Here is a 16,062-nt window from a genome sequence, read left to right on the forward strand (position 1 = left end):
GGAAACGTTAATAAGTGAATATTGTACAACGCCACACATACAAATTCCAGCAAAATCACAGTGGCCTATAAACAACACAGTCTAGACAAAGTGCTCCAGTAACTGAAAACTTCAATCTTAAATCAACCATGACCAACAACAGAGGGCTAACCCAGTCCCCATTCAACACACTATAAAGATGATGGTTCATGCATGGCTAGGTCTTAAATACAACTTGACCGAGTTCCATTAACCCACCATTTGTCACCTGGCTTTCTATAGCTCTTACCATGACCGTGTTCATCTTTAAGCCATGAATGGGTTTCCCCAACACAAACAGACTTCACTAGCTCATCAGGCCCTCGTGATTGAACTATATCAATCATCCTCTAATAGACATGTGCATGAAAGTCAAGGAGTCCTTATCATGGCCTTTGTGAAAGATTTAGGGGGTCCCTATATAGCAGCCAAACTCAGGAACCCAGGACCTTGATTTGGAACACTGACACACAACAGTTGATGACTGGAGCAGCGTTAGAAATTGGCACTAGTCCTGTAGTCCTTGCCAAACTGCCCAACAGTTAAGGTATCATGAGGACTAGTAGAAATTTGCCATTTTTAAGGGGTTTGCTATATGTTATCATTATAAGGACTAGTAGACTGAAACTGTTCAAATGTCTACTGCTGCTGGAGATATTGTATTTTTCCAACAAATCACTGTTGCCATGGTTGCACAATCAGGAACCAGTACACTTCCAATGTTTGGAGTTGAACCAATCACACCTTATGATGTCAGTCTACTGGCCCGAACATGGCTCTTGACATCATTTTCATTAGAATTTAGTGTGGTCACATGGACCATTATCAGCTGAGCTTTATCTAGACTGAACAGAGTTTTACTAAATTGTATACTCCCCAGGGAGCTGAAAATGAAAATGAGTGCAGACTGATCCATTGACCAGGGTAATAATGTGGCACTTTGAGCATGCTTTGCGGTGGCTTTGACGCATCATAATAATGCAGAATATTCTAGCTACATAACAGCGGTCTGGAAAAAATCATGTCTAGACCAGACAATCCAGTGATTGACATCATGAGCATTGATCCACGCAATTGGGATATGATGACATGCAGCAACGGAGTCAGCTAGTTTTACAACCCGATCCCGCCAGTCGCTTCTTACAACAAACATAGTCGCCTCTTACAGCAAGCATGGGTACCTGAAGACCTATTCTCTACCTGGATCTTCATGTGTCTTGTAAGTGAGGGAGTGAGTACCTGAATGACCTACCCACAGTTCTACAGCACTGATAACACAGGTCACATGTGACCTACCCACAGTTCTACAGCTCTGATAACACAGGTTACATGTGACCTACCCACAGTTCTACAGCTCTGATAACACAGGTTATATGTGACCTACCCACAGTTCTACAGCACTGATAACACAGGTCACATGTGACCTACCCACAGTTCTACAGCTCTGATAACACAGGTCACATGTGACCTACCCACAGTTCTACAGCTCTGATAACACAGGTCACATGTGACCTACCCACAGTTCTACAGCTCTGATAACACAGGTTATATGTGACCTACCCACAGTTCTACAGCTCTGATAACACAGGTCACATGTGACCTACCCACAGTTCTACAGCTCTGATAACACAGGTCACATGTGACCTACCCACAGTTCTACAGCTCTGATAACACAGGTCACATGTGACCTACCCATAGTTCTACAGCTCTGATAACACAGGTCACATGTGACCTACCCACAGTTCTACAGCTCTGATAACACAGGTCACATGTGACCTACCCACAGTTCTACAGCTCTGATAACACAGGTTATATGTGACCTACCCACAGTTCTACAGCTCTGATAACACAGGTCACATGTGACCTACCCACAGCTCTACAGCTCTGATAACACAGGTCACAATGACCTACCCACAGTTCTACAGCTCTGATAACACAGGTCACATGTGACCTACCCACAGTTCTATAGCTCTGATAACACAGGTCACATGTGACCTACCCACAGCTCTGAAAACACAGGTCACATGTGACCTACCCACAGCTCTGATAACACAGGTCACATGTGACCTACCCACAGCTCTGATAACACAGGTCACGTGCCATCCATGTCAATGAAGACATACATCATTATCTTACCTGTAAAATACTTGAATTTTATTTGTCAGTGACATTTTGATAAATTACCATGGGCTGACAGTTTAGATGTCTCAGTGGCCATTAGAAAGGGAATATGTTAACATTGGATTGCATAACCCCAGCCACATCCTACCATGAGTTTTGAAAAGATTTCATTCTGAAAGGTTTCAGAGGTTTCAAATCACAATAACCACCTCTAACAGAAACAGCTAATTTGATTCTGTATCACTGCAGAAACTAAAATAGAATTTATTAATGTACTTCTTTCTCAAACATTTTGGGTAGACATTTTGAATTAACAATATGTTCATGAAATGCAAAGTTGCAGTTGCTGTGTAGCAGCACGTCACCTGACCACCTGATGAACCTAGTTGCCATTGACAACCTGCATGTGTCACTGTGGTGCCAAGTCTAACCGGGATGAACCTAGTTGCCATCGACAACCTGCACGTGTCACTGTGGTGCCAAGTCTAACCGGGATGAACCTAGTTGCCATTGACAACCTGCACGTGTCACTGTGGTGCCAAGTCTAACCAGGATGAACCTAGTTGCCATCGACAACCTGCACGTGTCACTGTGGTGCCAGTTCTAACCGGGACAGCCCCGGGGGTCAAAGATCTATATGATGATATCCTGAGTGAGTGTATAACATGGCATCTCCAATGTTGTCTCAACCAACGTCAAATCTTGATATTTACAATAAATACCTTTCATTACATCTTGGATCTTTCTGATCACTAAGATTGTAATTTTTTAAATAATTTGTTTACAGAACTACCAACACAAAATTTCACAAATCCAAAACAATGTAAGAATTTTTACTGTATCTTAGTATTGACAAAATATTCAAAGTTGACCATAGAGGAAGGGAGGTAACTCAATCCATTGTCCTCAAAAACATCTTGTTACAAGGCCTGTTGAAAAAAGAACAAGATATGTTTAAGTTTGCTTAATGCTTTTAAGGTAAATAATTTTATCAGTATTATAGAGAATTATATAAAAAAAAACATATCATATTGATACATCAAATACAAGGAGAGGCCGATGAGGAGCAAGTTCTCTGCCATTGCGAGTTAAGGAAATAAAACTTGATGCATGGCAAATCACATGGGAGGAAATGTAGCTTGAAAATACTACACGGAGCTTCTGCATGGCAGAAATGAACGGCATGAAACTGCATAATAATATTTACCACAAACGAGACAAGGCTGGTGTGCAAAATATTGATATTTATTACGATTTATTTTCAAAACAGTTGCTCCATTTGCAAAGGGTAGCTGTATTTTAAAAAAGTAAATCGTGTGACATGGATGCACTTTCTTGCACACAAATAACTGTGTGGAAAAAGCTTCAAAACTGCAAACAATAATAGCAGATGCACATACTCAAATAATATTTATCATATTGTTTTGGCACTTGGCAAAATGAGGCATTTGGTTATAATAATGTAAATGGAGATAATAAGGGCTATATATGCCAAAATAAGTCAAACAAAATAGAAAGTCTTTTGGGCACTGCTATCAGTGAACATGCTATGTTGTGAAAATAGGTTACCGATTGTGACAGTCAACATGGCTATTCATTTTGGTATTTCCTTTGAGGTTCGGGACATACACAACAATTATTCATTTCAGGAAAGTAGCTTACAGTTTCAAATTGAACCTTTCAATCTTGAATTAGAATTTGAATATCAAGGGTTAGAAACTAACAGGTTTTTTTCCACTAGTCCTTATAATGATAACATATAGCAAAACCCTTAAAATGGGCCAATTTCTACTAGTCCTAAGGATACCTTTACTATTGGGCAGTTTGGTAAGGACTACAGGACTAGTGCCAATTTCTAACGCTGATATCTCTTAAATATCTTTTCGCCAAGTACATTTCGATGCTACAATATAGGTACATGTATCTGTTACTGTTTAACATTTTTTAATTGACATAATGGTAATATTTATGAAACTTTTGATAATCTTCTGTTCATTGGAACATAGATATTTGCATTCATCGTGTCGAGTAACATATCTGCTTCTCATACGACGTCAAGTGAATGTAATTCACTGTAGCATATAAATATTTCCTTTGGAGAATCGAGAAATATTCATTATGGCATATATATACAAATCGTAAATAGGTTGATTAAAAAAAGCCATAATCTTTTTAATTAAAAGTAAATGAATACCGGAAGTAAAATTGTCACATTATATTTTTATCAATAGAAACACAAGTGTGGACAAACTGATTGTTTTCACGTGTATTTTATCATTTGATGGGCGGAACATTGATGTCTAAAGGTGGCACCAGCCGCCAGTCTATAGGGGCCGACCATTTGAGATTCATGGGTGGAGGTGAGTGTCTGTTTGGGTAAGGGCGTGTGGTTGTGCTGTTCTATTGATAAATAGATTATGTTCTATCAATGATTATCGATTATTGATAATATCTTACATAAACAATGGTGATGAAATAAAGTTTAAGTTTACCAAAACAGACTTGTTATTATCAATCATGTCAATTGCTGTAGATGGAAAGCAACTGTTTTTGTTTAATTAAATGTCCACAGACTAACATGGACTAATCCATGCATAAATGTGTCACCACTCACCAGTGGCATGAAGTGTGTTGATTTCTTTCGGACTTTTATGCATATTTGCTCAAAGTTACTTCTCAATACTTATCGATAATTGGTCATCGGTTATAGATAGCCAGCCCTTTATCATACTGCCAGTGACTGACGGACTAGTTCAGGAGCAGTATGGATGGAGACAGATAGTCCATGTTGTGACACCTGTAGTTTGACTGACCCAGGCACTTAATTATAACTTGTGGTCAGTTTGTCACATTAAGTGTCGTCATTAGAGATGAGAGAGGGCGACCTTGTGGTCAGCTTGTCAAGTTAAGTGTCATCATCAGAGATGAGAGAGGACGACCTTGTGGTCAGCTTGTCACATTAAGTGTCGTCATCAGAGATGAGAGAGGACGACCTTGTGGTCAGCTTGTCACATTAAGTGTCGTCATCAGAGATGAGAGAGGGCAACCTGGTGGTCAGCTTGTCAAGTTGAGTGTCATCATCAGAGGTGTGGGTCCCTAGGGCGACCTTGCGGTCAGCTTGTCAAGCTAGGTTTGTTTGTTCGTTTGTTGTTTAACGCCACACTCAGCAATATTCAATATATGACGGCGGTCTGTAAATAATCAAGTCAGGACCAGACAAACCAGTGATTGACATCATAAGCATCGATCCAGGCAACTGGAATACGATGACATGCATCAACCAAGTCAGCGAGTCTGACTGTTAGTCGCCTCATACGACAAGCATAGTCGCTTTTTACGGCAAGTATGGGTTGCTGAAGACCTGACACTTAACGTGACAAGCTGACAAGGTAAACCTCCCACACCTCTGACGATAACAGAGGTTTATTTCACACTTGTAAATGTATAATATCACGACCATGTGTACAATCACAGACCACTCAGCAGAATAAGAAATTACAATCACTTTTCATCTGGCCATAAGATAAGAAACTACTTACATTCAGCATGATGGTTTGAGAGAAATCCAGTATTCACATGACGTCGTCTACAAACATTCCCAATCAAGACATTGGACTACAACCCTGGCCTGTACACTTCCCCGTCTTCTCCAAGCAATGACGTGGCAATGGTAGTCAGGTAATCGTGACTCAATAAAACTGATATTCCTCTTTTCTATGACATTAACCTCTATTACTATGAAAACCCTTTCAACAAATATTATCATTTAAAATAGTTCTTTAAACAATAATACACATTTATCTATTCTACAATTATTCAAACTATTTCTTCTTAATCATGTACATAATTCCAAAGATTTCTAGTAATTCTGAAATAAAGGAACATGTGGAAGGGTTGGAATTAGACTATAAAAGGTTAACATTGATTCCTTTCTTGCTGGTGTGCTGGGAGAAACCTTGGTTACGTAGTGATATTGACAGAAACAAGCGTCCCACTACAATAAAACACAGGTGATAGCGCGCTGGTCATGGAATGCATGAACAGCAGCAGAAGGCTAGGTCATTCAAGTTGACAATGCTCAGCTCTACAGAGCTCTAGATAAGCTTTTGGTGTTGTGGGTATTTTACCCATGCACTTTAAAATCATTGGGTATCAGTAATTCTATCTGGGTATTCAAATTTCTGTTACCTAACTAGTTTTTACACATGTGGGTATTTAAGTTAAATATTTAAAAATACTATTCATCTAGTCCCTGCAAACTGGTGTCGTGTGGGTTCAAGAGCTTTATGGGACTCAAAAATACCACGATACTTCCACAAGAAAGTGTGATGGCAAATAATCATGATGTAACTGTCATCGTGGAGTTTGGCAAGGTTGACGGAATGCCCATTTTTAATTTCAAAATAAGTTGCTGATTTGCTAATCGAATACGCAGGGTTACTTCACAATATTTTGATGATATGCACAAGTTTTATTTTTGTAGCGTATCTGTAATGTTCGTTGCGTATTTGATACGCTTGGATATATTTTTTTGCATATTTCTGCATTTCTGATGCGTATTTTACGCAGATACGCAGCTTATCTGGAGCTCTGACTCTACCATGATAATGGGTTAACCATCAGCGTTCCAGATAAACTTTTGGTTATTTGGGTATTTTACCCAGGGGTTTAATTTTAATTGAGTATCAACAATTTTTAGAGGGTATTCAAATATTTTTTACTCACCTGTTTCTTGACTTTTGGTATTTAACTTAAAGCCTGTTTCATAACAATACATTTAAATCATTAAAATCTATGTGAATAGTAATAAAACCTTCTGCGTCTGCTTGCGGCTCCCTCTCCGGGAAACCTTTCTTGTTTGCAAAATTTATCATAGTACTTAAGAATGACAATTTTTTAATCACTAATAAGTGACTGTTTAAAATACAACATGTACATTGACTAGGCACGATGTGCTTTTCAATTGGCATCCGTCAGTACGGTTGTCGCACAAGCTTTTCCAAATGTAGCTTCGGTTAGTGAACTTCGCAATCGGCTGATACACAATCATTACAGTTGTAATATATGCAATCGAATGATCTAATAGTTGTTATATTTAAGCATTTGTTGATTTTAATATCGTATTTATAGTTCTTGCTGTGTATTTGACATGCGAGGATTTTATTTGTCTGCGTATTTCAGTTTATTTAATGCATATTTTACACAAATACACAGCTTATCTCTAGCACTGGACATGTTAACTGCAAATGGAAGTAATGGCTCCACACAAGACAATGGTGTCAACAGAAGAATGGTCTTTGGGCCTGATACATTACCGGTATATTTCAGGGGTTGATCCTGGATTCCAAACTAAGGCAAATTGGAAAAAGAAATAATTTCTATATAGTTTTTCTTTTCTTAACAACATTTTAACATTGTATTGTGACATTGAGTCAATGCAGGAATGTGGACTTTGGGGTCAAGGCCCCTCCCCTCTATTGGTCCTGTTAACAGTAGAAGACACGTTGCCTTTGCAAAGCCATTACAATGATGCAACTACCGTATATCGCTGTGTATAAGGCAAGTTTTTCGTAAATGAGGGGGTTAAGAAGGGGGATCGTCTTATACACGGAGTCGAAGATCTCACGGTTTTTTTCACTTGCGATGTCAACCGGCGTCTGATAGCCAGCCCAGCATTTGACAATAAAACTTCGCATTTCGTCCTAAATAACTGTTCCAATAACTATTTCCATACATAAACATGATTTGTATCTCTTTTCCTTGAATAAAGTTTAATAATTTCTGCAAATATAGTTGAAATGACCCTCGCCTCGATGCAGATGTCAAACCAGCTGACACGGTAAAACAATCAACATCCGTGAGTAGAGAGCCGGAAGTACCGGTAAGCATATTGCACATTGCGCACTTGTGATGTGCTTCATTCCATGGAGTATAGGATTTTGGGTTGATTTTGAAGGCGTGTATACGTGGGTTCGCCTTATACACAGCGATGTACGGTATATTTCCATAAAACTGGGAAATTTTAAATTCCCATTTGGAAAGTTTTACTGACATTTGCTGCAGACCTGGATCCGGTACCAGCATCTGCTTTCATCCACATCTGACCACTTCCTAAATGGCATCATGTATTCATAGCTTTCGGCCATGGGAGCATTGCCAATTTACACTTGTCAGAGAGGTACACAAAGTATGTGATCTAGACTACCAGTTGTCGGACTTTCATTTTGTGGAAGCCTCGGTGCCTGAGTGGGTTAGATCGCTGACTTTGTGTGCTGGCGATTAGGTGCCCTACACTGAGAGTGTGGGTTCGAGTCCCGGATAGGACTCCACCCCAAATCTTAATAGAGTCTGTACTTTACAAAGACAATGTAATCCCAAATATAGCTCTTGTTACAAATCAATAATATTAGACATTTTATTAGCACTTCTGGCAGTGTCAGACTACAGGAGGCCAAGCAACACAGTGAGCACAGTGTGTAGTAATGATACATGTATAAGTAGGGCAGATGTAGCTATAAAGTGTGATAAATGTGGGGGAATATTGGGGAGGGGTAAGCATGATCACGGATACATGTGGGCAGATGTAGCTATAAAGTGTGATAAATGTGGGGGAATATTGGGGAGGGGTAAGCATGATCACGGATACATGTGGGCAGATATAGCTATATAGTGTGATAAATGTAGGGGAATGGTGGGGAGGTGTGGGAGGGGTAAGCATGATCACGGATACATGTGGGCAGATGTAGCTATAAAGTGTGATAAATGTGGGGGAATATTGGGGAGGGGTAAGCATGATCACGGATACATGTGGGCAGATATAGCTATATAGTGTGATAAATGTAGGGGAATATTGGGGAGGGGTAAGCATGATCACGGATACATGTGGGCAGATATAGCTATATAGTGTGATAAATGTAGGGGAATGGTGGGGAGGTGTGGGAGGGGTAAGCATGATCACGGATACATGTGGGCAGATATAGCTATATAGTGTGATAAATGTAGGGGAATGGTGGGGAGGTGTGGGAGAGGTAAGCATGATCACGGATACATGTGGGCAGATATAGCTATATAGTGTGATAAATGTAGGGGAATGGTGGGGAGGTGTGGGAGGGGTAAGCATGATCACGGATACATGTGGGCAAATATAGCTATATAGTGTGATAAATGTAGGGGAATGGTGGGGAGGTGTGGGAGGGGTAAGCATGATCACGGATACATGAGGGTGGATATAGTTATAGTGTGTGATAAATGTACGGGAATATTGGGGAGGTGTGGGAGGGGTAAGCATGATCACGGATACATGAGGGCGGATATAGTTATATTGTGTGATAAATGTAGGGGAATGGTGGGGAGGGGTGGGAGGGGTAAGCATGATCACGGATACAGGAGGGAGGATATAGTTATATAGTGTGATAAATGTAGGGGAATGGTGGGGAGGGGTAAGCATGATCACGGATACATGAGGGAGGATATAGTTATATTGTGTGATAACTGTAGGGGAATGGTGGGGAGGGGTAAGCATGATCACGGATACATGAGGGTGGGTATAGTTATATTGTGTGATAAATGTAGGTGAATATTGGGGAGGGGTAAGCATGATCACGGATACATGAGGGAGGATATAGCTATATAGTGTGATAAATGTAGGGGAATGGTGGGGAGGGGTAAGCATGATCACGGATACATGAGGACTGATGCAGATACAGTGAGATTGCGCTAAACATCACTTTCCACTTAGTGACACCATATGGACCGTTATTACTTGAGGTTATAGATCGAACAGAATTCTACTATACTCAGGGTTTAAAACCTGGCTGTTTTGTTTAAAACTGGGATGTTAATAAAAAGTTCTTATTTTCCTTAATACTGAGGTATTTGGAAATTAAACATTTTGTACCTATATTGCATTTGCATCATTGAGAGACTGTACTACGTGACAATGGTTCATGAAGGGAGACACAGAGATGGCGACGGCTATGGTACCAGGAGGGTATCTATCAGCTCGGGCTGACACGATACAGCAAGGTCACAATACGATACGTATACGATAACCATATGCTTGTTTGTTTGTGTGTTGTTTTATACGCCGCACTCAGCAATATTCCAGCTATATGATGGCGGTCTGTAAGTAATCAAGTTTGAACCAGACAATCCAGTGATTGATAACACGAGCATCGATGCACGCAATTGGGATATGATGACATGCATGAACCAAGTAGGCGAATCTGATCACCGATCCTGTTAGTCCCTTTTAATGACAAGCATATTTGCCTTTTTCGGCAAGGATGGGTTGCTGAGGACCTATTATATTATGTGCATATTTACATCAAATCAAATGGAAACTTCCTGACAATAAATAATTCAGAGCAGTTTCAAAAGGGAAAGCTAGCTGTAGACACACATTTGTTGTGGCTATTTTTATCAGTGAACTTGAAATGCTGCACATGTATCGATATATGACTGACAAAAACCCCAGGGGTCATTAAACGAAAAGTGAGTAATTTATTTCAACAAGTGTAATGACACAGAAAATATGTATCGTGTATCGTATCATCACATGAAAACTCACAATGCACCTAGAATTGAGATGTATAATACACCGGATTATTGAGGATGAATGGTCAGATAATCACAAATTCCATCAGGAGCTATATGACAATGTCTGACAAAATAGATGTTTGAACATGAGGATGAATGGTCAGATAATCACAAATTCCGTCACGAGCTATATGACAATGTCTGACAAAATAGATGTTTGAACATGAGGATGAATGGTCAGATAATCACAAGTTCCGTCACGAGCTATATGACAATGTCTGACAAAATAGGTGTTTGAACATGAGGATGAATGGTCAGATAATCACAAATTCCATCTCGAGCTATATGACAATGTCTGACAAAATAGATGTTTGAACATGAGGATGAATGGTCAGATAATCACAAATTCCGTCACGAGCTATATGACAATGTCTGACAAAATAGGTGTTTGAACATGAGGATGAATGGTCAGATAATCACAAATTCCGTCACGAGCTATATGACAATGTCTGACAAAATAGATGTTTGAACATGCCCCAAGGGGACCGAGACTGACAACAAGGATTTTATTTGCTGGGACACCAGCAGCTGTTGCAGGTTCTACCACTGTTTACATACCACCCCTGTCAGACAATAGATATGATCTGCATTGATTCAAAATGAATTGAATCACCAAGTTGTGTGCAGAACATGAATTTACCAATATTAATGCCACAGATATTATTACTTCAAACACTACAAGTCCAGCGTCGAAGTAATTATCTCTTTATCGCATAGCCGGTTCAATAGGACCGTTATGACCTACCATCTGTGCACTGCCTACTATCATGTTTCTGGATATTAAATTGCTGATGTTTTTTCATGGATATGTTAAATGGTGCTTATCCATCCAACAAGCTCATCTGCTCTCTTGTATCATGTATGTACCAGTATTGTGCCTTTACAGGAAAAACATTGTCTCGTATTTGTTAAATGTGACTTGATGGACAAAGGAATTGAAATTGTACTGTCTGCTCATATTTCATTTTGTACTGTACTGTAGGATTTAATCTTTACTTTAATTACAGGAACATTATATTTCTTGTCAAGAATTAGGTACAACGAATATTATTGTGCATTACATATACGCAATATATATTTTTTTCTGCCTCCATTCTATACATTTGTGCACACTGGACGCATTTCTGCATCGCATAAAACCCTGGGACTAATTTATTTCGGAAGGTCCTTTATTTGAGCAGGCATTTATGTTTCCATTAAGGAATTGCATTAAGATTTTTTCGTTTTTGTTCCAGGTAGTTTTTCCATCGTATGTTTGACCAGGTGCTTCATCAAGATAGCTACTAGCTTGTTCAAGTGCACTGGTTGACCCTGTACCTGTTCCAGGAATAATGGTACTTCGGTAACAGGGGAGCGACTCATTCGGGGCACTCACAATGCAGTATTCAAACCCTTTAGTGGTAACTTTGAAAAGCTGTCTAGCATTACCAAAAAAGTTTGTACTAAATTTGTAACCAGAAAGGCATTCACACATGCAAACCAACTGTCCTTTATCATTTGAACAAGCAGGAAGCCATATATGCAAACATGCTTCCTGATCATTTGATGTGGCACAAAGACATGGTTCGCATTACAACTGAAAGGAATGACAAACAAAACCACTACTAGTCTGCCAGAAACAAGAAATGCAACACAATGTTAAATCATTTTTGTTGAAACCAAAATATTATGTATCTTTGCTGTGGCTGGCATGGATTTAACTCAACCTCCTCAGTGGCCGATATTAGGCCCCAAGTTTGCAGCAAATGTCATTACAAATTCCCAAATCGGAATAAAAAAATTCCGATTTCAGGTTTTTATATATAATTGACAGTTAATTTTATGTTCTTGTTGAGGAAATCTTATTTCACTGATAACTGAACCAGTATAGTAGGAAGTGATTTTAATGCTTAGTATTGTTATTGAATTGAATGCAATCTCAAAATACAAGGCTAAAATACCTCTGGATTTAAGAACATGTGAACTTTCAAAATCTCAATTTTGAACAAAAAACCCAATGTTTTTCCCAATTTGCGAGCCAGGGGCACTCATAGTTTAGAATCCGGATAAATCCTCAAATATGTCGAAGCCCATATTACACTTTATTGCTCACATCTCAATACCAGGATATACATCTTCGCTGCAGCAGCTGCATTTGATATCTACTTCAAGCAATTAAACTTACACCAGAAAGGGTCTCATCCTTAAATATTATACAGCTCAATAAAATAGGGCTGGGACGGGTAATTCGGGTACTCGGGTCGGGTGGGTACTGTGGAGGACCCGGGTACCCACAGGACTACCCGGACCCATGGTTAATCATGTGATATATTGTTTAATGACAAAAAGAATCTAGAACACTATGGTTACACGAAAAGTGACTTATGTTTGCATTCCTTCTGACTTCATATATTTGCATAAAGATGAAACTTCAGTCAACTTCAGTTTATGCATGACCAGATTGGTTTATAAGAGAATCTAAATACATTTTGCCAGGGCTACTGTCAAACTATTCCCAGTCAGACATTTGGACCCATCTCTTGAGACCTACAGTGGGTACCCGGGTAGGGTCGGGTAATAGGGGGGTGGGTACCCGGGTACTAAATTTGGACTCGTCCCAACCCTAGTCGACTCTACCTACAATAAAATTTCCTGGCTAGGATTATGCAACTTCCTTGCAACCATTCATCCATGTCATGAGTTATGCCTTATATGGGTGCATCTTGATTGTTGATGGTATCCGACCGCTCTATCTTATCAGTAAATCTACAATGAATAAACATGATTGCACAACGGATCTAGATGTCTGGTAGAAATTGCAAAAAAGAAGAAATTCGTATATGACCTAGGGGACTACATGATCAAGCATTCTAAGAAAGTTTAGTCAAGCCTGGTGCGTTCCGAGATCCCCAAGGCTCAATGAGTGTCATATCACTTGTTTACATTTCAGCCTGAAAGAGGTCGCCCCTTTCAACATTGCCACACGATAGAGACATAATAAGCGCCCCGCTCTAATAAGCGCCCACGGCGATATTTGCTAATATATTGGCTTGTGAACAATCCCAATTGGCACCCCTTCCGATTGATCAATGTACAAAAGACTTATTTTTTCGCGTATAATACGCACTCATGTGCTATATGCACCCTTAATTATGGGCAATTAAATTCTGGAAAAATATATCTGTCGTACATAAACATTTCAGGCTGTCAGCATAAACCACGAAATTTATCTTTCAACTCTGTTTTTTTTTCACCAAAGTAATATTCTAATAAGAGCCCCCTATTTCTAATTTTGAGAGCGCCCTGAGCGCTTATTACGTCGAATACGGTATATGAATAGTTTCTGTTGAATATAGCTTATATTGGCACTATAACTTGTAATTCGTTCGTTGATTTAGCACTAACACTTTGTCTAATTGGTGAAATTAAAGTTTCCTACCAAAAGGAAAGAGGGCCTCCCACCAAATCTTCGATATCCCTGGGAAGACATCTTGTTCTGTTCCGTAGTTTTAGACGAATCTTCAGTAAATTCCAGATGAACATCACCGATTGTGTTAAACGAATGGAAAAGCACTGTCGTTGACCACACTTTAATGTTTACACTCAGCGAAGTTCGCCACACTTTTCGGCCCAGATAGTCGAGGTCATATTCTCTGCACAACTTACAACATGTAACTTAGTTCTGTTCAATATATTATTTTTTATGTTAAATATTTTAAATTAGTTTTCATTGAATATTAATCTATTCTAACATCTTATTAATTTGGCACATACTTTAGTAAATAGTTTACGATAGAACGAGATATACAGGTATATCTCTAATTGCTTTAATAATAGTTGTAAGTAAAATACTACACAGCAACAGGTGATGTACATTTGTCGGCTGCTAGGCCATATGGTCTAACACTTTCAAGTTGTAGAATGACAACACTGATTAAAGCCTCGTGATTGTGTATTTTACTGACATCGGATGGTCTACTTAACATGCTTAACCATCATCATTCATTATCAGAGTGATATAGATCTACATATAATAGAATAACTTGTCAACAGCGTTCATTGAATAATGTACGCGGAGCTGACGATACCGTTTACAGTTTTACAATGCGTAATTTAAGCCTGTCTTGTATGATCGCCGGCCAAAAAATTAAAAATTCAGTTTGACCCAGATCTAATTCATATTGATGTTACGACACCCCGCTGAGTGCAAAAAAAAATAACAAATCATTTATAGGGCCTATTAAATCAACTGCATTTGGACTCTATACAAAGTCTGACCACTGCAAACATGTCTGACAAACAGAACAAAAACGTCTCTGACAATAGTTAATTTAAACAACATGTATCATTAAACATAGTAGACATCCGGCCTTCTACTAATCAAGCGGCCCGTGAAGATCCGGGGTAGCAACAGGCCTACAGCAACCCATGCTTGTCGTAAGAGGCGACTAATGGGATCGGGTGGTCAGGCTCGCTGACTTGGTTGATGCATGTCATCGATCCCAATTGCGTGGATCGATACTCATGTTGTCAATCACTGGATTGTCTGGTCCAGACTCGATTATTCACAGACCGCCGTCGATATAGCTGGAATATATTGCTGAGTGCGACGTTAAACAACAAACCAACCAATCATCGATCCAAACTGCTTGGATCGATGCTCATGATGTCAATCACTGCACATGGATTGGCTGGTCCAGACTCGATTCTTTTACAGACCGCCGTCGATATAGCTGGAATATTGCTGAGTGCGACGTTAAACAACAAACCAACTAATCATCGATCCCAACCCCTCGGATCGATGCTCATGATGTCAATCACTGGATTGGCTGGTCCAGACTCGATTATTTACAGACCGCCGTCGATATAGCTGGAATATTGCTGAGTGCGACGTTAAACAACAAACCAACTAATCATCGATCCCAACCCCTCGGATCGATGCTCATGATGTCAATCACTGGATTGTCTGGTCCAGACTCGATTATTTACAGACCGCCGTCATATAGCTGAAATATTGCCGAGTGCGACGTTAAACAACAAACCAACTAATCATCGATCCCAACCCCTCGGATCGATGCTCATGATGTCAATCACTGGATTGTCTGGTCCAGACTCGATTATTTACAGACCGCAGTCATATAGCTGAAATATTGCTGAGTGCGACGTTAAACAACAAACCAACTAATCATCGATCCCAACCCCTCGGATCGATGCTCATGATGTCAATCACTGGATTGTCTGGTCCAGACTCGATTATTTACAGACCGCAGTCATATAGCTGAAATATTGCTGAGTGCGGCGTTAAACAAATAAACAAACAAGCAACCAAACTAATCAAGCGTTTCT

The 16,062-nt window shown here is 39.6% G+C and overlaps 1 protein-coding gene across 4 annotated transcripts in view; it reads right to left on the reverse strand.

Annotated features, from left to right (window-relative positions):
• Window positions 1–14,351, reverse strand: part of LOC124151280 (phospholipid-transporting ATPase IF-like) — a 128,341-nt gene extending 113,990 nt beyond the window's left edge. Inside the window, exon 1 of one of the 4 annotated variants that reach the window (XM_048383360.1) lies at window positions 14,156–14,351. In XM_048383360.1, coding sequence (XP_048239317.1) covers window positions 14,156–14,206 — 51 coding nt within the window. In that variant the 5' untranslated portion in view covers window positions 14,207–14,351. Of the gene's footprint in view, window positions 1–5,678; window positions 5,782–14,155 lie in introns of those variants that run through there. The other 3 variants (XM_048383365.1, XM_048383364.1, XM_048383363.1) reach the window with 3 other exon arrangements.
• Window positions 14,352–16,062: the final 1,711 nt, after the last annotated feature.

The sequence above is a fragment of the Haliotis rufescens genome, unplaced genomic scaffold (assembly GCF_023055435.1).
Source record: "Haliotis rufescens isolate VD_foot unplaced genomic scaffold, xgHalRufe1.0.p SCAF_47, whole genome shotgun sequence".
Lineage (NCBI taxonomy): Eukaryota > Metazoa > Mollusca > Gastropoda > Lepetellida > Haliotidae > Haliotis > Haliotis rufescens.